Below are 26,343 nucleotides of genomic sequence, written 5' to 3'. Positions count from 1 at the left end.
AAATATGCAGATTCTCTTATCTATAAATATATGATCTATAAGACTAATCTAACAGTTATTACAGTTCATAAAGTCACACTTCTAAAACCAGATAATTAGTAAAATGAATATGCTTCTAGCATTAAAAAAATGTAAAAACGGCATATTTATAAATAACTAAAAACTTTCTAAAATTACAACTGTACATAATTCCCCTCTGCCTGTCAAAAGGACAAACTATCTATCCCTTTCTGTGATATACATCCTTATGGAATTCCCCCATATGCAGCAACAGAATGGGATATCAATCACACAAGTGATCCATAAGGGAATTCTACTTAATCATCTATACTTGGGTGTAAGCCTGATTGCAACATTGCAATTACCTTCAACCTCCTGTAGTGCAAATGCAATATATACAGCATAAACTGCATCTTTGTGGCCTACATGATATCTCCTTACTACTCGTACATCGCTGAGATACAGAGTAAAAATTAGAGGTATTCAGCCATCAGCATTTGCAACTGTAAATCAAATTATGTTCAGCATTCTGACTTAGGGACATATAAATCACCCTTCCACATTCAGTGAAACTTTATTAAAAGTAAACGATTCTTAAATGGATGAACAATAATTCTGGACATAACCAACCCTGTCTCAATGTGGCCAATTGGATCCTGCTGAGACCTTAGTGCATGATGCAAAACTTCTCTGTTGTGAGCATCCGACCACAGGAACCTGATCTTGCCTGAGACAACTGACTATGCAGTGATCTCAGGTCCCTGTTCTGACCTGCAGAAGTCACCTACAACCAATCTGGTTTGAATCATGAAAACATTCATTCCAAAACATAGCTCACCTCCAAGTTTGGAAACATAACCCTCCTGCTACCCAAGTGATAAGAGCAATCCCCATGAATCCAAATCTCGACTGTTGTTTTCTCAAGGATCAATGGCTGTATGAAAATCTTGAAAAAAGGAGGGTTAAAAATGTCATAATATAATTTTAATTTATCCAAAATAAATCTAAAATGAATTTACTGTAAATTTATTAGATGATAAGAAAAAGTACATATAATCTTACTATTAGGTAAATGATTACCAAGTACTTTGGCTTTCATTACTTTTTAACCATTACACATCTCAAACAAGGCAAAAAGGTAAACTTTTAAAATATGATAACCTTTTTAGCAAAATGGGGTCAACAGCAAATAAATCTTGTTTTTGAAGTTTATAGCATGTTTAAATGGAAGTTAAGTTCAATATACATAATGTTATATTTCTGGTACATTTAAATATATATATATATATATATATATATTATGGAAAATTTAAATAATTCATTAACATATTGACTAGTGTGCTAAACTAAATTTAATATTAAATGAGACTTAAACCACCAAAACACAGTAAACAAAAAACAAACTTGAAGATTATAAACAGTAATAATATTGGCAATTTCTAAATACTAAATTTTTAAAAACAAGTGATTTTAATGTAATTATAGAACCAAATACAAACTGAAAATGTGGGATCCTGTGAAAATCGATTCTTGGTATTAATTTGGTAAGTTTAACTAATCTGTTTACTGTATTTTGGCGGTTTAAGTTTCATTTAATATTAAATATGCCTTTATTATAAAACTCAATTTTCCACAATATTACTTCTCTAAACAAATCTAACTCACAAAAAATGGAAACAGTAAACCATAACTTACTCTATCCTTTAAAAGATCTTGCAATCTGCTATCGACATCCTTCCCTCGTTTTGGTCTCACAAGAAGATAAATTGTGCCGACATTGGGAATGCATCTTAATAATTTTTCTACTAAGGCTAACCCCACAAATCCTGTTGCACCAGTAATAAAAATGTTAGCTCCACTATAGAAATTTGGTATATCTGAAGACATTTTTATGTCGTATCTGCAAACAAGAATAGATTTAACATTTAGACCAGATGCACATTAAATGAGAAATATTGGTAGAACAGGGAAAAAGTAACACATAAAAGAGAAAAAAACAACTGAAATGAATCATTACTAAATATAAAAAACAAAAAAAATTACTTTTCATTAAAGGTAGCAAGCACTGGGACTTGACCCTAGCCAATTCATTACATTATCCTAGTCAATTCATTACAATAAAAATACTTAACATGGAAGCTAAGAAGGATAAAGTGATTTTAAAGGAGAACGTTGAATATCATGCATATTTACATAATTTACAACAAAAAACATTTTAATATGAATAGTCAATGCCAAAATTGATATAAAAAGTGATCATGTCATTCATCATGATATATCCATTGCCTACATGCTTTAGTATTATACTGATAGTAAAGTGCAAAGAATAAAAGAAAACCTGTGAAGGACAAGAGACATTAAAATATAGGTCATTATAATTTAAGACATACTTTTTAAAATGATGCTGCTGCTAAACATTTCAGGCCATACAGAAAGCTAAGAATTTCACAAAACAAGTTAACTAATGATTCAAAAGAAAAAAAACCACAGCTAAAAAAAATTAAATCAAAATGACACAGACTGAATTTTATAAGTATGACCATGAGGACACAAATTTAAGTTTAACAACTTGCAATATTGAAAGTTGTTAAACTTGCAAGTTGTTATCTAGCTATCGTAGATTCAATAAGATATTTTTTCAACAGCTTTATTAGCATTACAAAGCTATCAGACTTGTTCCTGCAGTTAATAACCATATTTACAAAATTCAATGTTGTCCAGCTTGGTGTACTGAGGACAACTTGTTTTCTTCTATTTTTTGTCTTGTTGTTATTCTTGTTTGTTGTCAGCTTTTTAAATTTATGAAAATTTCTACTTAATAATTGCCAATTGCCAGTGCTCAATAATCTTATACATTCTTAGATCAACTATACCCATAAAATTACTGTTATTTAAACCCCACAGAACAAAGAGCAGCATTACCACTTAAATTCTGTTAAAAATAACTTCATCTTTAAGTAGATCCTAACTGGAACCTGCAGTATCACTGAAATATAAACATATTTTTCATATTTATAATGAACCAACAGTAATCTCAAAATGAATTATAAATTGTATGTTTTAATACAGATAAACAATTATAAATCATTGCAGATAATGTGTAAACACATAATTATGTACAGAGCTAATTTTTTATGTTATTGCAAGTGATTATTATTTTTATCACAGTATTTCTCAATTTTTATAATTTTCCAAGAAAATTATATAAAATCTCATTAAAATCAAGAAAAATAAATAAACAAACAAACAGGTTAACAGACAAAACTTCTAAAAATAGTTGAAATCAATTTTGCACCTTCTTCATAAGGTTGAATACAAAATTTTCTAATTGATAATTCCAAATATTATACTTTCCTACGGACAGCCAAACTTTTAGAAAATGTAAACTTTTTTTCAGGGCTGCCTAAAGAAAAGCAATTTTATTTTAGCATAAAATTGATCAAAAAATGTCACGTTGTGAGAAGTTATCTATCCCATTCGTTATCCTTGGTCCCATCTTATAGAGTTTAGGTTCTGTGGGTGTAGAACGGGTCTACACTAGCTTAGGATGTGGAGAGTTGCAATGCAAGATGTCTTTGGGGAGATCCAGTAAAAACCTACAGATTTGTTAAAGGACTTGTTTCCTGTCCATTAATTATTGCATAATATGTTAGCCATATTATAGCTAACAGTTGAAGTGGCTACTGGGTAAAGCCATAATAACTTGCTTCCAATTTCTAGTGAAATACATATAAATACCCACAAAACACAATTTAAATAAATTTTTTTGAATATACAAAGAAATTATCATTATTATTACCATAATAAAGTTTTTAATCAACAATATTATAAAGCTATATTCAGTCAATGAACTACATAGAACACCTTCTTTCTACATCTGCATTTTCACTACTTTCCTAATGCCCTTTTTTACTGAGCTAACTATACTGTCACATATCAGCACGCAATCCACAATGAGATTCAGGTATTTTTCAGTTTTATTAAGTTACACCTTCATTCTATTCACTATAAGACTGGCTTATATAATGAACATCATTAACTTCAGAGAAGAAAATCTGACTAGAGCCACAAATACTTCAGACATATTTCATGCATCACATTCATATGACCAAATGAAACTGAACTATCAGTTTACACTGATAAACAATTTACGAACTGAACGTAAGGATTAAAGAATTTTACAGAATATAACCCTGACTAAAATATAAATAGTCTTAAAATAAATTTACTGTAGAGGACCAGTGGCATAGCGTGGGTTTCAGCCACCCAAGGTGTAGGTCAAATTCACCGCCCCCTTATTTAGGTATTTAAACCCAAAAGGCTCCAAATTTACAGAGATTCTAGAGAATAAATTTGTTATTATGTATTGTACAGGGTGCAAATAAAGAAGGCATGTATGTATGTTTTATAATATAATAAATACATTTGTTACAAAAGTTCTTACACATATGCCACTTATTGATATATACACAACATTTATGATATACGTCAACAAGATTAAGTTATTATTATATAAAATTAATAACACAAAATTTTTCAACAAAGTTCAATAATTTAGCAATCACAACATGCACTTAAAAGAAAACCATGAATTGAGGTTAACTGAGTCAATGTGAATTGGACAACTGATGTTGCTGGTGTTATTAGACAATATTGAACTGTATTCTTAATATGAAAGAATTAATTCTTGATATTCGTCGTGAACAATCCGAGCACAAAATAAAAAATGATCCATTTTATATATATATCTATATATAGGGTCATCGAAAAAAGGTTGCAACAATTTAAAAAAAATCGATCTCAGAAACTACTAGAGGTAATCAGACGAGTATTTTTTTTTTAAATTCACCAACTCAAACATTTTTTTACATACCTTAGAATGGTTCTGTTGGGCTCCATAGGTCGCTCTACAAACATCCATCTGATAGACTTCTGCACTGGTCCGCTGGATCATCAGAGGTGTTAACTACAATAAATGTAAAATTGCGTTTATCCGCAAAAAGTAACGCTGCTGTAATGTTTCAAAAAGATGTTACGACCCCCACACTTTAGCCTAGGCGTTCGTCGCGCTCTCAATGAAAATTGATGGATTGGTCTGGTCCGTGCTTTGGCCTCCAAGGAGCCCAGATTTGACACTCCTAGATTTTTTTTTTCTATGAATACGATAAAAACATTGTCTATAGTGAGAAAATCAGACATGTATAACATTTAAGACATCGGATCACCGCTGCTATTGCCACAGTTACGCCTGCGATGATCCAGCGGACCTGGGTAGAAGTCGAGTATAGGCTGGATGTTTGCAGAGCGACCAACGGAGCTTATATTGAAACATTTTAAGGTATTTAAAAAAAATTTTTGGTGAATTTTTTTAAAAAATACTCGTTTTATTATCTCTAGTAGTTTCTGAGATACTATCTTTTTAAATCGCTGCAACCTTTTTCGATGGCCTGCATATAATAAGTGACCGTTTAAAATTCTCAATAAATTTTTATGAAATTTAGAACGGGTACTCCTACCCACCTATTGGAAGTGGTTTGCACATACAACGGATTAAAAAAGAAAAAATCAAAGTAAAAATAAAAACCCGTAAAACTTTTAGGGAACGTTTTTTACTTGAAATTTGATCCAACTTTTTCCTTCTGGGGAAAAAGTATACTACCTATAATTTAAATAATTTGGTCGTATTCAGATTTCATACCTTTATTAACTGCTAACGACAAAAAGTTCAGCAAAAAATTTGCGGAGCTGGGCACAGCTAATATAATTTAATAAACCTACGATGGTAGCTTTATTAATAATAAAATTTAATAAATAAAACAATAAATAGTATAATTCGAGAAACGTAAATCGTAAAAAGAGAAAAAGAAAGCATCCGGAAATGTTAATGTCTTCGGGCGTCGGAGTTGATGCGATACAGTACTGTACACATTGTTTCTTCTTCCTTTATCGACCGTACTAAAACTACTAGATATACAAGCGGGACCTGATTGCAAAACAGCTTTCTCTTTGTTCCTCTCTGAAATATGAAATCTATAATTATACATCTAGTTACTAGGCCGTCAAGACAGGCGTAAATTACACTCTAGCAGTGTAAGAAACTTTTACGCCGAAGACAAGTTATGTTAACTACTTACTGTAACGATATGAGAGAGCATATAAAATTTATAACGGAAGGAACTGATTTCATCAAGTTGAAATTAATTAATCAACATATGTCACTCAAAACGAATGACGGTAAAATATCAACCCGAAAAATGTTATGAAATTTTTAATGAAACTTCAATAATGACATCAAATGAAAGTGAATCGCCGCGTGAATAGGCCGCGGTTTCATGAATTTAATTAACATCGAAACAATAATCATAAAAACACGTCCTTGCCTTTGAAAACAGAAAGTTAATCAGAGAAATCAAGATAACTTATCAAATAAATGAATGAATTCCTTTATAAAGCCTTCGAATGGAATCAGGAAAATTAGGCCTCTCTTCCGTTTAAATAAATAAAATCTGATCGATAAAAAACAAAGAGCAGTTTTAAAAATAAAATGAAATCTTTATTTTCTTCTTTGCATAATCTATTAACGAAGATGTACGCACAATTTTCTTTAAAATTTGTAATTAATTTTGACCGAGGCATTTTAGGAGCTATTTCGAAATTCTATGTTTTCACTACAAAAAATTGTATGCCTAAATGATTAAAAGTGTTTGATAAGTTTAAATAGCATTCCTAATAACGAGATGCCAAAAATCTGAGCTTATATCGTGTAAACGACAAAAAAATAAATTTCAAGTTGAATAAAATTACTACAAGAAAGATAAATAACTACGTAACTAAATGAATAAGAAAAATAAAATAGAAAATGAATACAAAAATTTAAAAAAATAAATCAAAATACCAATTCAAGGGGAAAATGAAGTAAATCCAGCACACACCAACTAGTATGCGAATCCATTTACATTCCAGGGCTCCATGATTGATGCTTCTATAGTATACTGTATTTTTCCAACGTAAGATAAAAAATGGGAATTCCATTACCCGCAGCAACATACTTAAGTAAATAAATAACAACATGAGTAGGTGAATCATATCTTTACCGATGAGTTCGAAGCTAAGTATTAAACTCTCGTTTTATAAAAACGGTATAAAATTATTATATATATCATTTTCAAAACATTTTTCTGTTTATCTACAAAATTTCATCTCATTACTGAATAAAAAGATAAAGTACTTTTTAACCAAACTCAAATTTACTCCCGCGTGAAAAGAACAGAAAAGTGATCCAAAAATATTCCCTATTAAATGTCAAAGAAATACTTTTATCTCATTAATTGTTGGTTTTGATTGTTTAAAAACCAATAGTTTTTCTGATTATCGGACATTTTTCAAGTAATAACTATTTCAGTCAGAACGGTTTTAAACTTTTAAAAAAATATTAGAAAGTTTTGTTAGTTTTGATAATCAAGTACGAAAATTGTGAATAGAAGAAAGAAGAGCAAACATTAGTACATCGGGATTTACTGATAAAACTGTCATTAATGCTTTCACACCAATACGGTCGGTCAGTACACAGTAAATGTTGCAAGAAACATACAACCGGGGCGAAGTTCCGGCTCATAATAAAATTTTAAAAATTATTTTGTAATAATTACTATAATTCAAAGAGCACTTCTTTTCCGTCGATAATAATGATTACTAATTATTTAATTTGCTTTATGAAAACGAACGTACAACTTTCCTTTTTATAAACTCTACTTACATTTTTAACAGGTGTAACTTGGAAAATGAAGATAATAGAAAACCTGTTTTTTCGTTTTAGGTAATTTCATCGAAAGCTACTTATTGTAATGGGTACCATGATTCGACTTCCGGAAAATTTGGACATATCTTCGCGTTCCACACCCCCCAAGACCCCAAAATCACCGTCATTTCAAAATTATATATATTACATTACTGAGAATAGATGATGTAATGCAGCTGCATTATATTCCATAAGCCACGTATGTTGCCTATCCCTAGTTTCCAGGAAAAGCCACCGTGAAAAAGAATCGAATGCAGCTGCAATCTATGTTTTCTTTATTCTTACATTTATTCAGTAGCAGTCCTGGACTCGTTCGATGAACATCGTCCTATTACGAGTCTCAAATCAGGAACTCATACAATTAACATGTACTACTAAACTCGTTCGATATACATCGTTCTATTTTATAACTCATTAGCAAGTACGCATAATGATATTAAAGTAATTATTTGTTTTTAAATCTATATCAATTGTAATAAAATAAAGCTTGTTTTTTTAAAAACGTAACTCGTTGAGTATCACTTAACTTTATATATATATATATATATACATACATACACGAGGGACAATTCATAATTAAAGAGAAAATTGATGTAGAAAAAACTGTATTTTTACGAAATGAGACTTTTACTACTTCTCTACATAATCCCCACCAATATTAATACACCTGTCCCAACGATGAACTAGTTTTTTTATACCTGATGCAAAGAAGTCTTTGTCTTGTGTTTGAGCCACTTTCCCACAAATTCTTTGACCTCCTCGTTGATATTTTTTCCACGGAATGCCTCCTTCAGTGGATCAAATAAATAAAAATTCAAGGGAGCTAAATCTGGGCGACCATTGTCGTGTAGCAACATCACGCTTTTTCTTTGAAATCAGCGATGTTTTTCTCTTTTTGCTGGCTTTACTTTTTTCTTCAGCATGTCTGAGTAGTAGACACTGTTTATGTACGCTGATTTTTCAAATAATCCCAAAAGATACACCTTGGGCATCCCAAAAGACGGTCAACATGACTTTTCCCGCTGATGCTAGCATTCTGAATTTCGTTCGGACAGATGAGCTGATGTGCTTCCATTCCGTGCTTTGTCTTTTAGACTCTGGTTCAAAATGGTGAACCCAAGTTTCATCACACGTTAGAATCTTGTTTAGAAAAGGGTTACCTTCCCTTTCATAGCGTTCTTTCATGTCTGTACAAGCTTTGAGTTTTGTTTCCTCGTGATGTTACGTTAACTCTTTCGGGACCCACCTTGTACTTGTTTTGCGGTACTTGAGCTTGTTACTGATAACGTTAAGGGCTATGCCAACACTTCCTACAACTATTTTTGCTATATGTTCAACTGTAATACGTCGGTCTTCATGAATATCGTCAATGCGGGTTTCAAGCGGAGTTGACACTTCAACTGGCCGGCCAGGACGTTGCTCGTCAGTCACTGAGGTTGGACTGAAGTTTTTGAACTCTACCGACTTACAAAATTTCCGCGATTCATACAACTTTCACCACACAGTAAAATGATTTGAGGAAAAACTTTAGCCGGTTTTTCACCTTCAGAAAGCAAAAAACGGATCACTGAACGTTGCTCAACTAATGCGGAAACTTCAAGCGGACACGCCATCGTTAAATGCAATATTGATGTTATAAACAAAACAATTTTTATCCGTCACCTGTTCTCAGCTCATCCCAGTGATACCAACCTAAAGTCATGAAAGTACAAAACTCCTCCTACAAACTGTTTCATTTCTACATTAATTTGCCTCTTTAATTACTGAATGTCCACCGTATTTCACTTTCTTGTGGACACGATAACTGCCGTAATTTTTCGCCAATCACTTTCAAATTGATACATAAAATATAACGACCCAAAATCTCGGTCGAGTTCGTTGATGGGAAAAATCGGACCATGGGAGTGGAAATGGGGCTTTTTCGAAAAACAAATATATCGCTGTAACTTTCTTATTAAATAAAATATCGAATTCGTTTAAAATTATTACTATTCTTTCGATAAGGGCCTAAAACTTATCTAAGTAAAGTTCTTTGATATCACCAACCATTGGCCCAGGGGGTGGAAAAAATGGGGTCTCGAAGACAAAAAAATCATACCGCTCTTAATAGGCAAAGTATCGAATCGGTTAAAGTGGACGTTAGTCCTCTAAACATTACCCAATACTTTTATCAGAAACAATTTTTGATATGACCAACCCTTACGGCAAGAGATGATCAAAATGTTGCTGGAATTGTAAAAAGATAGGGCTTGTCGTATGCTAAACATGTGAAACATTTTTTCATATGCAACCATAGTTGTAGTGAGTAAATTTGAAGTTTTTCTTAACTTTAAGGTGGAAATCTTTTTTATCCCCTACTTAGCACCGGTGAAATCTACCTCCGTCTTCCGACGTGCCGAAAGGGATATTTTTTTATAGAAAGTAAGGTTAAAATAAGAACCCTCTATTTTGTTTACCGTTAATAAGAAACGAATTAAGCTACAAATCTATCTAAAAAGAAAATAGACTAGTACAGTATAAATCAGTTAAGCATGAGCAAAACATCGTTTTCCTTAATGGTAAGTACGCCGTTTGCACGAATACTTAACGGTGTATATTTATTCTATTTGTCAATCAAATAATGGTGACCAGCTATAACGTTTTTGTCTTAATTGTCGTATTTATCTTTAAATCTTGCGAATCAATAATAAATTAATATTAATGTATATCACTAAAACAATATTTTTATAAACCAAGACGATTATTCATCGATCCAGTTTTAACATACTTATATAAGTTTTCTTATACGGGGAGCACGCTATATTACATTATAAAGCAAAGAAAATGTATTTGCGCAAGTGTAGGATACTAAATAAACAAACGCATCTTTTATCAAAGAGAGCCATGATAAAGCCGTTGTTTAAAAAAATAAATAAATAATCCAACACAATCACAATTATTTTCAGAAAAAGGCCTTTGAACATCTCTTTACCCTCAATTTAAAATAAGGATAAATTCATGTTTCAATTTCGACTGCGGATATTTCTAGTTTACAACGGGGGAAAAGTGTCTATATTCCATTATTTTATATTTCCTGTGTCACCTAATGAATGGGGACTGTGTACATAAGGAACTGTTTTCTATAGACAGAAGTTCTATTCATTTCTTGTTTTATCAATGTTTATTAAAACGCATTTAAATTAACTGAAGTATAACGGGCACAACTCTGGGTTACTTTCTCTGAAAATAATGATGTTTATCGCACAGCCGGTCCATGTGGTGATACACGAAAATTTCATATGCAGGGTTAAACATAAGTTGGATTGGCACACTGATATGAAAAAATATCCAGTTCGATGGAAAAAAGCGATGCGAAACGTTTCTTAGCCTGGCATGCGATGATCGATAACGATAATCTGATAAAAATTTGAGAACGCGTTTATCATTTTTGTAACGACTCGTATTTTTGTCGGGTTGCTTGTAAACCTTTCAGTTGTCTCTGTGATGCACAAACTTAGAAGGATTGCTCGGAAAGACTACGGGCTGTCTGGTCGCCAAATGTACTTGGTGTACCGAAGTGTCTTCGAGAGTATGATCGCATACGCGGCGCCAGTTTGGGCGCACAGGTTGGATAGAAATAGAGCACTGCTTCAAAATTTAAGGAGTGCAGAGCCTTAATTGTATGCACTGGTGTTTTTAAAACAACCTCCTATGAGACTACTACCGTATTGGGAAAGGCTCTCCCAATCGATTTAGTGGTGAAAGTTCGAGCAGCCATGTGGAAGTTGCAAAGAGGTCGGGAAACCGAGGTATTTGGGATGCGGTTTCGAGCCGGGCTAGAACCGGAACGGAACGGCTATCACAATGCACCGGGTCTAAATTTCGTACAGTTGCCCATTTCCCGTCTGCGGAAGAGGCTTTGGAGCCTCGCGATGGAGGCATGGCAGCATGAATGGCACACCACGACTAAGGGAAGATCTCTGTATAGATTTATACGGGATCTGGGGGGATGGTATGCCTCTAGTTCATTTTTAAGGGCGGCGCGTGCCCAAGTGCTCACCAACCATGTGAATTTGATGCAATATCTGTTCAGGTTTCGCCTAGCGGCTGATGAGTTGTGTGTCTGCGGGGAGGTCCAGTCGAACGAACATCTAATGTTCGACTGCCCTGCTCTTGGGGGGGCCACCCTGGAACTTAGAGGTCAGGGGGGAAACTGGCCGCTCATAAACGGCGAGTCAATGTGGCGAGAGCCGCATTGTCGGACCGTGTGGGAGGTTGCGATGTTCAACCGTCATCGTTAGATTAGTTTAATTAAATGGGATATATTGATTCCTGTAGCGTGTCTGTGGGAAGTCTTCTTTGAAATAATGGCTGCCATCAGCCAGTAATAACCTCCAAGCGCTTTAAATGGTGGACAGGCACTAGCTGGCAAACAGCGACCGAGGCGTGGCGGCTTAAATTGCCGTCTTTTTAATTAAAAAATTAAAATTAAAGTTTGGTGGACAGGTACTTAGTGGCATTCAGCGACCTAGGCGTGGCAGCGAATTGCTGTCTAGACGAAATAAATTTTATTATGGATGTCATATATTTTTAGTAGTTGACGGGGTGCGCCTATCCATTTTAGCAAATATATGACAAGTGAGCGGTTGGGACACGTAAGCCGATGGTGTATGGCTTAGTCCGCCACGCTATTAGGTAAGCTCTAGGAGCTATGTAACGATACTGGTCGTTAAACCGTTCGAGGCTCAGTAGCCGTTTGTGACACAGATATTCGGTCATATGCTTTAGGGTGACCGAATGGGGTGGTGGCGAGAGAAATGCCAGCAAACCAATGTAAAAAAAAAACCTTTCCGCTATAGCCCGTAACACGTAAATATCTGTGAACGATACCGCTGAACTTTCTCGGCGTTTTATATATTAAAAAAAAATTAACCCATTCCTATTAATAAAGATAAAAATAATTTTATATTAATTATTTATTTTAATATACAATACAAAATATAAAAGGTTTATTTAAAAAAAAAAATTCTACTTTATTCTCTGTGGTCTTCAACCAGTTTAAAAATCAAATTCACTCAAGGATTTTTCTTTAAATTACTATATGAAGATATTATTTTTTTAATACTTAATAAAAAAATCACCTTGAACACCTCTCCTTGAAATCTCTATCACGGCTTCTAATTTTTATAAGCGACATTGCTTTAATAATAAATCGACAATAATACGAGAATATCAAATTCATGTTCACTACAATTTTCTCAGAAATTATTACCGCGCCACGCCTTCTAAGTTTTTACAGAAACAACGAAACAAAAAAAGATTTTTGATACAAATAGTTTTATTGTTTCTCAAAATATTCGCCTTTCATATTTATACACTTTTTCATGCGTTCGAACCAATTCTCGAAACATTTTTTCCACTCTGAAGTTGGTACCTGAAAAACATAGTTTTAGAAGGATTCAACATCTTGAAGTGATGAAAATCGCTGTCCACGTATTTTTTGTTTGACATTCGGGAAAAAAAAGAAGTCGTTAGGCAATAAATCAGGTGAATACGGGCAATGAGATATTAATTCAATGTTTTCTTCGTCAAATAATCAATTGTTTGACGGGCTGTGTGAGAGCTGGCATTGTCATAATGAAGAATGATGTAACATTTTCGTTTGTTTTTCCTAATTTCATTGATGACATCTGGCAAACAAATTGTTGTATACCATTCAGCATTAACTGTTCTTCGATCCTCTTAAACGTTGATTCTCAAATTTTTTCGCCCATCGCCCACATTGAGAATCAAAAATTTTCTAGCGCTCCCAAAATTTTTAAACATACCATCTGTTAAAAATAATAATTGCAATTGCTGTTTTTAAGATGCGCTCTTAAAAACAGCAATTACAATTATTATTTTTAAACATGGCATACCCTAATTTCCGAGTTGAAACTTACATTTTAAATGAGAGCAATTACCATATTTAACCCATATTATTATTTGGAAGCATTTTTATTAAAATTGCTTTAAAAGAATTGCAATTGTACGTATATAATTATATAACAATAACAGTGATAGCATATTCAATATAACCATACAATAATAACAACAAAAATTTCAATTGAAAAATTACACTTACATTAATGTGAAGAATGAATCTGATGTGTTTTGACGAGTTTGTTAATATCAGGCTCGAATTTACTAATTTTACAACAGTAATGCCACATCTCAACAGCGCCATATAGTGGTCGTTTTTAAAAATTTAAAAGGCGACCTAAACTACTAATTTTGCTAAAAGGTTTATAATATTAATATAAAAGTAATATAATATATTTATATTAATCTCTTATATAAAAGAGAATGTCCTGACTGATTCACTGACTCGTAATCAACCTATAACCAAAACTATTATACGTAGAGATTTGAAATTTTCAGGGCACCTTCGTATCTTTAAGTAGGCGTGCACTAAGAAAGGATTTTGCGAAATTTTGATTTTAAGGGGTTCAAATCGATAAAAAAACTAAATTTCGTGTTAACAGCGCTATCTTTCTTTTTCCTGTTTAGCCTCCGGTAACTACTGTTTAAATAATACTTCAGAGGATGATATGTATGAGTGTAAATGAAGTGTAGTCTTGTACATTCTCAGTTCGACCGTTCCTGAGATGTGTGGTTAATTGAAACCTAACCACCAAAGAACACCGGTATCCACGATCTAGTATTCAAATCCGTGTAAAAATAACTGGCTTTACTAGGACTTGAACGCTGTAACTCTCGACTTCCAAATCAGCTGATTTGGGAAGACGCGTTAACCACTAGACCAACCCGGTGGGTTTAACAGCGCTATCTGTTGGACGTAAAAGCAACATACGCTATACTAAATATTTCACGATTCCATTGCAATGTTTCCGATATGTGTGTCCACTATAACCTATAAAACTACTGGACCGATTTACGCCCGGGGAAAATCGGAAAAGGGAAAAATCGAAAAAGGTAAAAGGGAAGAAGGGGAAAACAGAAAACGAAACATATAAAGCGAAGCAGAAACTTCCTGTATTTGTATATATACATCGCGTGATTCCAAAAGGACTTCACAACTTTAAAAGTTAATAAAAATTTATGTAGATAACTTGCAGATTCAGTTGAGGTCTCATTTCATAGCAAAAAACTGTTTGTGACTCGAGTAGTTCATTAGTAAAAAATTCGGCCACCAATACTGTGTTGTTAAAAATGGATAAGTTTACTGGTGCGGAACGAGCTCGCTGTGCGTTTTGGTTTCACAATTTGCAATCAATAGCTGCAGTTCAAAGTAATTTTCGTTGAGAATACGGTAGGGAGTTTCCTAGTAGGAGTACAGTTTACTCTTGGCACCAAGCTTTCGTTGAGACAGGTTGTTCTGTTAAGCATACAACCAGGACGACCACGCGTCCATGAAGCTGCTATTGAACAACTCGGAGAGAGCTTTGCACGTAGTCCGAAGATATCAATTCGACGTGCGCTATGTGATACTGGCATTCCACCAACGACGGAAAATTTTTACGTAAAAATTTGCACTTGAAACCGTACAAACTATCCGTGGTTTAATGCGTTTCAGATGACGACAAAGTTGCTAGGCACCGGTTTTGTGTGGAAATTACGGATAGAACTGTAAACGACGATACATTTTTAGACGATGTAACTTTTAGTGATGGGTTAACGTTTTACATACGCGGCAAGGTAGACACCTGTAACTGCTGAATATGGGAAAGCGAAAACCCTCAAGAAACTTTGCAGCACTCTTGTGATAGCCCTAAGGTCAATGTTTTTGTGCCCTACGGAAAGCCTGGACGGCCCACTCTTCTTCCAGGAGGCAACCGTAAATAGTATCGTTTATCTAGACGTGCTTCAAAATTTTCTAATTCCACAGTTTGACGATGACGAACAAGATGGACGCCATTAGTATCAGCAAGACTAGGCACACCTCACTACCGCCTAGAAGTTCTTGATACTCGATTTCATGTCTGTGGATCAGTCTTGAGGGTCCAACTGCATGGCCACCTCGATCCCCAGATTGAACCCAGCTAGATTTTTCTTGTGGGATTTCATTAAAGATCGGGTTTACGTACCGCCTTTGTCTGCTGATCTTTTGAGCTAAGACTTCGAATTAACGCCGCAGCTGCAGCGGTAACGCCCGACTTGCTGGCTACTATCTGGAATGAAATCGACTTTAGGTGGGATGCATATCGCATTACAAATGAAAGCCGTATCGAGCCTAAGTCAATATTGGGTGATAAATTTGATGTGTTTTTCTATCAAATGAAACCGCAACCGAATCTATAAGTATCTCAATAAATTTTTATGTGCTTTTAAAGTTGTGAAATCCTTTTCGAATAACCCAGTATATTTCCTAATCGGGTAAAACCGTATATATGATAAACCCGATAGTGCAGGAAAAAGTGCACGACACATAAAGTTAACATTTCATTAGAAAACGATTGAATACTTGAGAATTAAACATAAATATTTTCCGAAATCTTCAGTAAAAAATTGGCGGTTACAATTTTACCTTGAACGTTAAAAAATTCACAGTTATAAAACCTTAACAGGTTTGACCTTATGTTCAAAAGAGGGGATGAACGGGAAGGAATAAATTAATTGTTTCTAATTACTCCTATTTCCGGCTCGGCTGAAGATAAGATTTTTTTCTAGATTCGTTTGATTTTAAATTAACTGGAAGACTTTAATACATAAAGCGAGTTCGAATTGGTGAGAGAGAACAATAAACCGGCACATATATTTTTTGTAATTTAAACTGGAATGTTCCATAAACAATAACGACGGGGAAAAAACCGTGTGCCTACCATAAAAATGAATACGATATAAAGTTTTGCGATGCAGCAAGTCAATCATCAGGCGATATTGTTGCGGTTATGAGGTTAATGCCATCTCATTTTACGGAAACATATTCAACTATGTTATAAACCGGAATATTTTTATGTACAAAAGTTTAATAAAGTTAATTTTAAAAACAGCGCTATAAATTAAACATTACCGATAATGAATACTAATATTATATCAATATAATACAGTTTTATATTCAAACAATATTTATTTATTTATTATTGAAGCGATTAATTTTCTTAATTGCGGGGAAACAAACCGATCTACTTCAAGCCTAATCGATAAGAAGTAGGCCGTATATGAACCGATATAAATAAAATATTTATTTAGATTCGATATTTATAATATATAGATTCAAATTGTTCACGAATAGCCGAAAGCAATTTCTAATTCCGATTGAAATCTACAACAGATGGCGATAACATCGTTTAAAGTTCTCACCGAAAAAATAATCTCTCGCTAGGAAGTATAAAACGAAAATAACAAAAAAGAAATGTAAATATAAAAAGTATCGACCGTACAATAAAAGAGATTTGGAAAAAACAAAAGTAAGATAAAAACGCTGGTGTAACAACCTTCGTGTTTTATAATTCTATAAAGGAAGTAGAAGAGTAAAAAAAGAAATAAAAAACAAGTGAACAAACTTCATGAATATTAAATTTACTGTACAAAAACCCCGGACATCGAAAGTAAAGACAGAATTGATGTTGATTCGTAACATGTTTTTTTTTCTTTTTTAGTATCTTGAAACTTGACATTTTCTCCTCGGATTATCTCACAACTCTCAAACTTTTTTTTTTTTTTTAATATTTCAGTATCACTTGACTCGCTTTTTCTTATTTTAGGTTTCCTTCTTGATCTTCTCCTCTAATTAATTACACGTACATAATTGTTAAACAGTTTATAAACAACTCCTCTCATTTCTCTATATTTAAATCTATTTCTTAAATATTTTAAGCGAATTTTTTTTTTTTAAATTCAGTATCGTAACTTCGACTGACTATGTGTAACAACAATATTATAGATATCGTTTACCCGTAGCTTTTAAGATGAAGAAACGTAGTATAACTTAAAATAACTAACAGGATTTTAATACGTCTATTTGAAAATTTACATATTCCCAAAATTCAATGTTTTTGAAACGTTTCTAAATAAATACGATTATATATTAATGTTTAATATACTGAATAGTGTGTTCGTTATAAAAGTTTTTAGCGAGTGAACTTTAACGATTCGTAATTGTTGTTAAGTTTAAACTGAACTAACCTTAAAATAAAAACAAACCTATACCAAGAATCGAATTCAGGACCTATTGTTTTAATTTTAACTGCTACTAATTTAAGATACATTATTTTGATGCATACAGTTAAATTGTGGGCAAAGAAATTAATCGGCTAGAGTTACGAAAAGCGAACGTACATTTGGCAGTTTATGATTGAAAAGAACAAATACTATGATATTTGAACATGTGCAGGGTAGAAGTTAAAAATCGTTCATCTCTATAAAAGCATTATTACTAATCGGTTGAGGACACCTGAATTCGAATAAAAAAATATAATATTACTGGCAAATTATTAAAATACCACATACACACGAGTATCTGACAGAATAAATCGGCACGCAGCCCAACCCCTGCCGGCTACGATCGTACATAAATTACTTTTTTCAACTATTCAGGAAATACTTAACTTGGATAAACGTTGTTAAATTTAATATAAAATAAATATTTAATGGAATTTTTAAGTAAATATCCTATGAATTATAATATAATTGTTAATAATAATAGAAACACCTAATGAAAACAAGAAATTTGCTCTGTACTGTAAATAAATTAAGAAAGATAACAAATATGGAAAACAAAAAAAAATTAATGTTCATAATTAAACAACATAAAATATAGTCAACAGAGAAAACCACACTAATAATGGATTTAAAAACAACGTAAATATTTGAAGAATAAAAAAAAATGCAGACCAAGTCGTAAAACTACGAATCTAAATACGGCTTTCACTTAAAACTATACTCTATACATATATATATTTTTAATATTTATACGCGGAGAAAGTTTTTTAAATAGAAACTTGAACATACAACAGTGCTAAAAAAAAATTCCGCCGTGGGAATAATAATTTAGTTTCTACGATAAATAATTTTATAGTTCAATAATTGTTTACCGGGTTATACAACAGAATGTTCAAAAAGTGACGCATCCTTATGGCATAATATTTACTTCTTTCGTTGCAGTTTTAATTAAGAAAAAATAGAGGAGAGAATATTCATTGTCTCTCAACACATTAGATGTGCCAGTTATGCCTACACCCAGAATACCTTCACAGAAAAGTACTGTTGGATGCACCAAACAAGAGCTCCATCAAGCGGCTGTACAACTTCCAAGAAACAGGGAATGTGGCAGATGTAGCCAAAAGTGGTCTACCGAAAATGCTAACACCAGAAATGTTGATCGGCGTGCAAACTGCATATTCTGTTAGCCTAAAGAAGTTTGTGCGACGCCTATCTGGTCAGTCTGGTCTCTCTGCCGGTAGTGCACGCACAGTATCGAGCAAGTGTTTTAAGATGCATCCGTACAGAATTCGTGTAGTTCACGAATCGTTATTTGCAGATACTGGAAAAGATGAAGCTTTCTATCAGCGGTTCATGACATCTGTAACGCCAGATTGTCCTGATGGAAAAGCACTTCCTTCTTCTTCAAATGCGGTTGTTTTTTTGCGATTTCTGCCTTCACTTGCCAACTAATGATGCGTAATACTAACCCGTTCCTGTTTTACCTTTTTGAAGATAATCGATAAACAAAACTCCGTTACTATCCCAAAAAAAAAAAAAAAAACAGTCGCCATCACCATCCCGGCCGATGGAACTGTCTTCGCCTTTTTCAGAGCAGGTTCACCCTTTGCAGTCCACTGTTTGACTCAAAAACTCCGACTCGTTTTGCATAAACTGCTCCAATAGGGCCTTGGAAATGTTCATTCGAATGAGGTTTTGATCCAAAGTGAGCAAACGCGGCACCCAACGCGCGGATAGCTTACGAATATCCAATTCTTCAGTTAATATATGACAAACACGTTCTTTCGATATGTCCATAGCCTCTGCTGTCTCTCTAACCTTAATTCGTCGGTCGTCCGGTACCATTTGGTGAACGTTTTCGATGTCGGTGGTGGTTGCAATTTTTGGCTGTCCCGAACGGACATCAACCGAGCTGGTACGACCAAGCTTAAATTCAGCTGCCCATCTTTTCACGGTGACATGATGAGACAGAGTCCCCGTAAACAGCGTCCAACTCGGTTTTAAATTGCTTATGCGTATTGCGTTTCAAATGCAAGTATTCAATCACGGCACAATATTCGATTTTTTCCATTTTCACAAAAACACTCACAACGGCTAACTCAAACGATTATCAAACAACAACTGAGCGTCCAAAATGGCTGACATTTTAGCAAGTGCCTTTCAACGCACGCGCGAATACATTCCCTAACTTTTGTTGACGAGTGCTACCATCTCCATGTTGGGGCTCAAACTGTTTCAGACAACATCTGAAGTCTATTCTTGAATGATATACAAACAAATCTAAAACAGACAGATACAGTAATTTTTTTTATAGTCGACAACTTACACAATGTTACATATATTCCCGACGGCTACGTATAAGTCTACATATCGATGAATTTTTCTCATACAATCTTTGACTATCACTTTTTTCTTATTAAATGAAATATTATTTTCATGAAAACGGACCCCGACTGACCATTTAAGACGTATATTTAAGCGTCAAAATCCCCAAATGAAAAATATCATTATCGGATTTGACACGGTATTTAAAAACACAAGACGAATTCAATGCTTAAAGAGAAACCACCGGTATCAAACAGAAAAAATAAATTGACTAAAAATGCGTTTTTATAATAAAAAAAAAAGGAGGATTAAGCACGGAAAAAATAACATATTACTTTCTGTATAACAGTAATATAAAAGAATAAGTTCAAAAAAAAAAACTTAATGCTCCTGGAGCTAGATCGAGAAAACAAGGATGGGCTAAATAAAACTAAACCCGCTGAGAGAACAAAAATTTATAAATTATTTGTATAAGCAATAATTATAATTTAGATTGCCTAAGGCAGATATAAACAAAATCGAAATTAGAATACTGTAATAGCAGCTGTCACTGTAATAGTATCAGACCTCGAGAAACAGGTTGTGGTAAAACATCGCTTGGAAAATAGACATAACAGAAACGTACTACAAACTGAAGTTTTTTAAAATATCTACGTTAAATAACAATTAAATAGCCAAGAAACTTCCTTTATCAGTAATGAAAGGTAAAATACAGTTTTGAGTAATTACAGCAAACAAATTTTACAATTTTTGGGATCACTAGAGTACACCATAGTTATATCCAAATTAACGCGTTTTTCTTGAGTTTATCGGTCAGATAAACAAAAACTCAAAAAAAGTTCGGTAATTTCATAGAATTTTAAATTTGTTTTTCGCCGATAAAGACACTTCTTCGTGCACCCACCAGGCGTAAAACAATCCCCGGACGGATCTCTAAATACATATTCTCCAAAACCAGATGACATCAAGGACGCACCGCTTCATATATTCTCCATGAATCTGGCCGAGGGCATAATCCAAATCGGGAATTAAATATAAGGAAAATCCAATCTACCTATAGAGTAGGAGACGAACTACACTCGAAGTATAACTTTATGATACTTTAAAATTTGCGATTGCTGGTTTGGACTTCCATTAACGTAGGATGAAGTATCACAATCATACACGACTTGATTTTGTGTTGCTCAGCTTAAATATTTACAAAAAAAAAAACCGTTTTCTGTGTACTGCAGAAACATGTGGGAATATGCTCAGGTTTCTTTTAGTAACATATTCAAACATCCCCAAAATTATGCGGGGACCCCACATAATTTCAAAATGAGCTATAAGCCGATTAGCCAGATTCTCAGTGAAAAGTTTTACAAAGAAAAAGCTGTTTTTATCATAGTTATCCTCCCTTTTGTTATCGTAAAAGCGTTTTTTTTTTATAGCAGCTGTAAAAGATTTCTTATAACTGTTTCTACTAAACGGTTTAGACGTGTAGCTTAAACTCATTAGTGCATTTTAACTACTGTACGACTACTAAAAATTAAATTTTTCTTATATTTTTATGCTTAACGGTTTAACGGGATCTAAATTATTAGACCCCGTAAAATTTCATAGTTGCTGCTTCAGTATGCGTGCATAAATACACATATGCATACGAAACGAACTACACGACTGAAACGAATAAAAAATTAAAATATGCGTGCACGTACAATATTATGGATTAGGTTGAGAAATTCGTATGATGTAATTCAATGAAGAACGCTTGAGAAAGTATACAACACGAACACAAACTAAGATAACTTTTATTTGCAAGTAAATTTCCAACAAATAAATTAATTTCTTCAGCTGAATTAAAACAATGTACGTAAAATTATTTTCTAAATTAAGAAACGACACAAATAACAATAGAATAATATAATTAGCATAAAATAATAATTATTTTTAAAAGGAACGGGAATTCATGAACAACTATTTCAATAATAATTATAGACCTGTTACTCAATTGAGAAATCAATATTCATCTATTTATATCTAATCGTTAGATATAAATTGCTGTACTTACATAAAAATTGACAGGTATTCATACGAATATCAGGTATAAAGAGGTATTCATTTAATTTTCAATAACATCAAATGCGGCTACCGTATATAATTTTTTTAAAATAAATGTACACGTTTGAAATCCGAAGTCAAAATAACATAAATTTCCTTCGAAGAGGGTGAATCAACAAAATAGTTAACATTTTTGATAATTTATTAACACGTCATGGACTATGCAATGAAATGAATTTTTTTTTAAATGTTACATTCGATTTCTCTAAAAACTGAACTATGTAAAAACAGTTAAATTTTGTTTTTCCCTCATTTACTACCGTTCACCCAAATATTAGTATTTATAATATTTTGTAATTATTTCTGAAAATAAAATTTGAAAGAAAATCGTTCGACGATTTTTTGTTTCTTTTTTAAAAAACAAAAAAGAAAGATTTTTTTTAAAAATAACAATATGTAATAAAACTGGAAACAGACATTAAACTTACTGCCCAAAATACGGCTTTAAATAAAAACCAAATAAATGAAATCAATTTCAAATACTATTATTATAATTACTAATTTTAATTCAATTTAAAAAATCTTTTATCTAAAAAAATTGTTTATAGACATTATTTTAAATTATAATTTTTTTTTTTAATTCTTAACTACTTAAAAAAATTACGATACTTGTTTATTATCGCACAGCTACTTTTTTTGATGCAACTTCTTTGTCAAAAAACAACGTATTAAACATATTATTACAACGGTAATAAACAAAAAATATGTTTGTTGGCGAGCAAATCGAGCGTAGGTTACGTGTTTTTAGATCAGAATATATTAACCCACCGGGTTGGTCTAGTGGTGAACGCGTCTTCGCAAATCAGCTGATTTCGAAGTCGAGAGTTCCAACGTTCAAATTCTAGTAAAGGCAGTTACTTTTATACGGATTTGAATACTAGATCGTGGATAATAGCGTTTTTTGGTGGTTGGATTTCAATTAACCGCACATATCAGAAATGGTCGACCTGAGGCTGTACAAAACTACACTTCACTTACACTCATATATATCATCTTCTGAAGTAATACCTGAAGGCGATTCCCAGATGCTAAACAGGAAATAAAAGATTAGAATATATTAACTCCGTGTAGCAAAGAATCGTACGTAGATCAGAGTAACTTAACCAAACATAACCTACACTCGCTTCTTGTTCGCTAACTTCATCTGATTAACGTTAATTATGCATATTATATAAATATCTTTAATTCTATTCTCAATAGCATTCGCGAGTTTTATCCTACGGTAGATTGATGTTACTGTATTCATATTATGGTGTTTATACTGTATTTGAGGTGTTTATTGTTGTTTTGCAATTTTTATTTTTCATTAAAAAATGTACTTTTTCCACCTGAAATAAACGTTATTATACATTTTCTCAAGAAATATGAAAAAATTGCATCAAAAAAGTGAAAAAAAGTGGCGGTGCGATAATAAAGAAGTGCCAAAATTACTTATTTTTATATTATTAAATCTAATAATTATTATTATTGTAATTAAAAAATAAAAAGTAAAAAAAAAATAAGTGTTTTGTTTATAAGTGTCCTGAGAGATGTTGACCACACTATAAAGACAGATTCAGGACAAAAACAGAAAAAAATTCATGCGGACAAATATCCTATCTAGCTTCATTTTCTACTAGTCCACAATTTTTTTTTTTAAATAAAAATTTATTTTCTTATGAACGGATAAAGATATTTCAAAGAAATTTAATGTATATGTACCCAACATCTAAAATATAAATAAACTGAAAATTTCAAAATATTGCCGTTTAAAATTTTCAATATTAATATCTATAAAAATATTGTTTTATCGAATTATATTTTAATTAGAAAAAAGGTTAAACCTTTAATTAACGAATCCGTTCATTAATAAACCTCAAACACCAACAAATTAATGGTATTTATGGAATAAATTTAAAATTAAAAAAAAAATTATTACAAACAAAAATTCAGAAATCATACTCGAATGTTTCCTTCATACAAATATATCTTTAAAATCATTAAATGGGTTTGTAAAATTATACGGTCTGACAATTTTCTGCCTGTATTCACTTTTGAATGAAAATAATTAACGATAAGTTATTTTATTAATAAATTAAAACAGGCACAAAAATGTCCTGTTGTACTTTTCAACATATTGTGCCAGACCGGTTAGCCAAGCCTGCTGAAATATAGATGTTCAACTCTACACATAATTATTTTCACCCGTAAACACGTTATACAATTAACATGATTACTCTCAGAGAAAATAAATCGGAGTAGTGCCTCTTTCATCTCGAATACTTTACATTTGTCCCAGCCATAATAAATATAAGAAAAACATTATAAAGCGGCAAATTAATAAACCACAAATACCAACAAATTAATGGTATATTTATAGAATAAATTTAATATTTTTAACAAAAAAGAAATTATAAACAAAAATTCATAAATCAGAAATCATAGAATGTTTCCTTCGTGTAAATATGTCTTAAAAAAACCTTGAGTTCTCAACAGCTACGGTCATAATTACAGAAAAACATTACATTAAAAAAGGAATAAAAAAACCATTATAATAACACAAACAGGAAAAATGAGTTTCTACGATATGCAAGTATGATTAACAAAGATGAATATCATACAATAAAACTTAATTCAAGGTTATCAGATTTATTTACTATGCTTTTAAAATGATCTACAGATTAATTTAATTTAAAAAAAAATTCTAATTAATGTTTTATATATAATAAAAAATAAAAAGATATAGATACAATGAACAATACAACAAATACAGTACATAGAATCGTAGTATATTTTTCTGGAACTAGTAACAGATTTAAAAAAGGGTAAACCATCATTATAAAATATAAGTATAATGATGGTAGCCACTGATCAAAATCAAAGTACTAAGAAAATTTGATGTGGATACCACTTGACTTCCTTAGACGCCTATTAAATTACATATACACTTTTTTTTTAAATGGAAAGTACATAAAATTTTATTTCATTAATAACTTCTGATATTTTTTCAAACATTTTTTTTTTATTATTGAATTATTATTTAATGTAATTTTTTTTACAATCAGAGGTTAATAATTATTAATAAATCAATATATTTACATTTATTTAAAAAATTAAAAAAGAGATGAAGTCGGATTTGAACCGATATGCCTTCCCTTGTAAGATCTAAATATTTCATTAACTACAATTTTATTCGGCTATAACTTTGGAACCAATGAAAATAAATACCATTTACATCGTTGAAAAGCTCTCAATGAGGGCTTATTACAGCAGTTAAGAAAAAGTCCAAAATCCGTTTTTTTTATTTTTATTTTGGGGCTTTTTGACCAAGTCTTTTGATCCAGTCGATTGCAATCAAAAGTGGAGGTGCACAACTAGATTTTACGACAGCCCTAAATCCAAAATTTCAACATCCTACGGCTAATCGTTTTTTAGTTATGCGAGATACATACGCACACAAGTACGTACAGACGTCACACCGAATCTAGCCAAGACGGATATTTCCGTTGAAATCTTAAAACCGAAATTTTTCGCGATCACAATACTTCCTTGTACTACGAAGTAAAAAGTCGGCCAAAAAAAAATTCCATAATTTTTTTAATCTTAAACTGATTAAACTTAACATAAATATAACATAGTCAGTAGTTTTATTCAATACTCATACAACTATGGTAAATAACATCGGTAATGACTTCATGGGAAAAAATTAAATATAAAAAAAAAAATTACAGAACTCAATGAAGCCATTTTAATATTAAATATAAATCACTTTACATTTATACACAGATTAAAACCTTGTTATATACAGATAATTTTTCATACAAAAAATAAAATAAATTTTCAGCGTTAATGTATTAAGAGAATTGAAAACTGAATTTTTTTCCAAAATAAAATACAGGTAATCAAATTTCATAATAAAACAATAAAAAGTACAAAACCAAGTATATATATTTTATAAACAACATTATTACAATTACATAAAAATATTCATAATACTT

General features: G+C 32.2%; 2 protein-coding genes across 2 annotated transcripts in view; both read right to left on the bottom strand.

The window, feature by feature from the left end:
• Asator (tau-tubulin kinase asator) overlaps positions 1–26,343 on the bottom strand; it is a 492,107-nt gene that overhangs the window by 235,085 nt on the left and 230,679 nt on the right. The gene's annotated exons all lie outside the window — the stretch shown is intronic.
• LOC142323275 (putative fatty acyl-CoA reductase CG8306) overlaps positions 1–26,343 on the bottom strand; it is a 50,791-nt gene that overhangs the window by 21,228 nt on the left and 3,220 nt on the right. The window contains exon 2 of the mRNA XM_075362709.1: positions 1,696–1,900. Within this exon, the coding sequence (XP_075218824.1) occupies positions 1,696–1,887 (192 nt within the window). The 5' untranslated portion in view covers positions 1,888–1,900. The remainder of the gene's footprint in view (positions 1–1,695; positions 1,901–26,343) is intronic.

Source organism: Lycorma delicatula, chromosome 4, assembly GCF_047948215.1.
Source record: "Lycorma delicatula isolate Av1 chromosome 4, ASM4794821v1, whole genome shotgun sequence".
In the NCBI taxonomy this organism is placed as follows: domain Eukaryota; kingdom Metazoa; phylum Arthropoda; class Insecta; order Hemiptera; family Fulgoridae; genus Lycorma; species Lycorma delicatula.
This window is presented reverse-complemented; position numbering and strand designations above follow the sequence as displayed.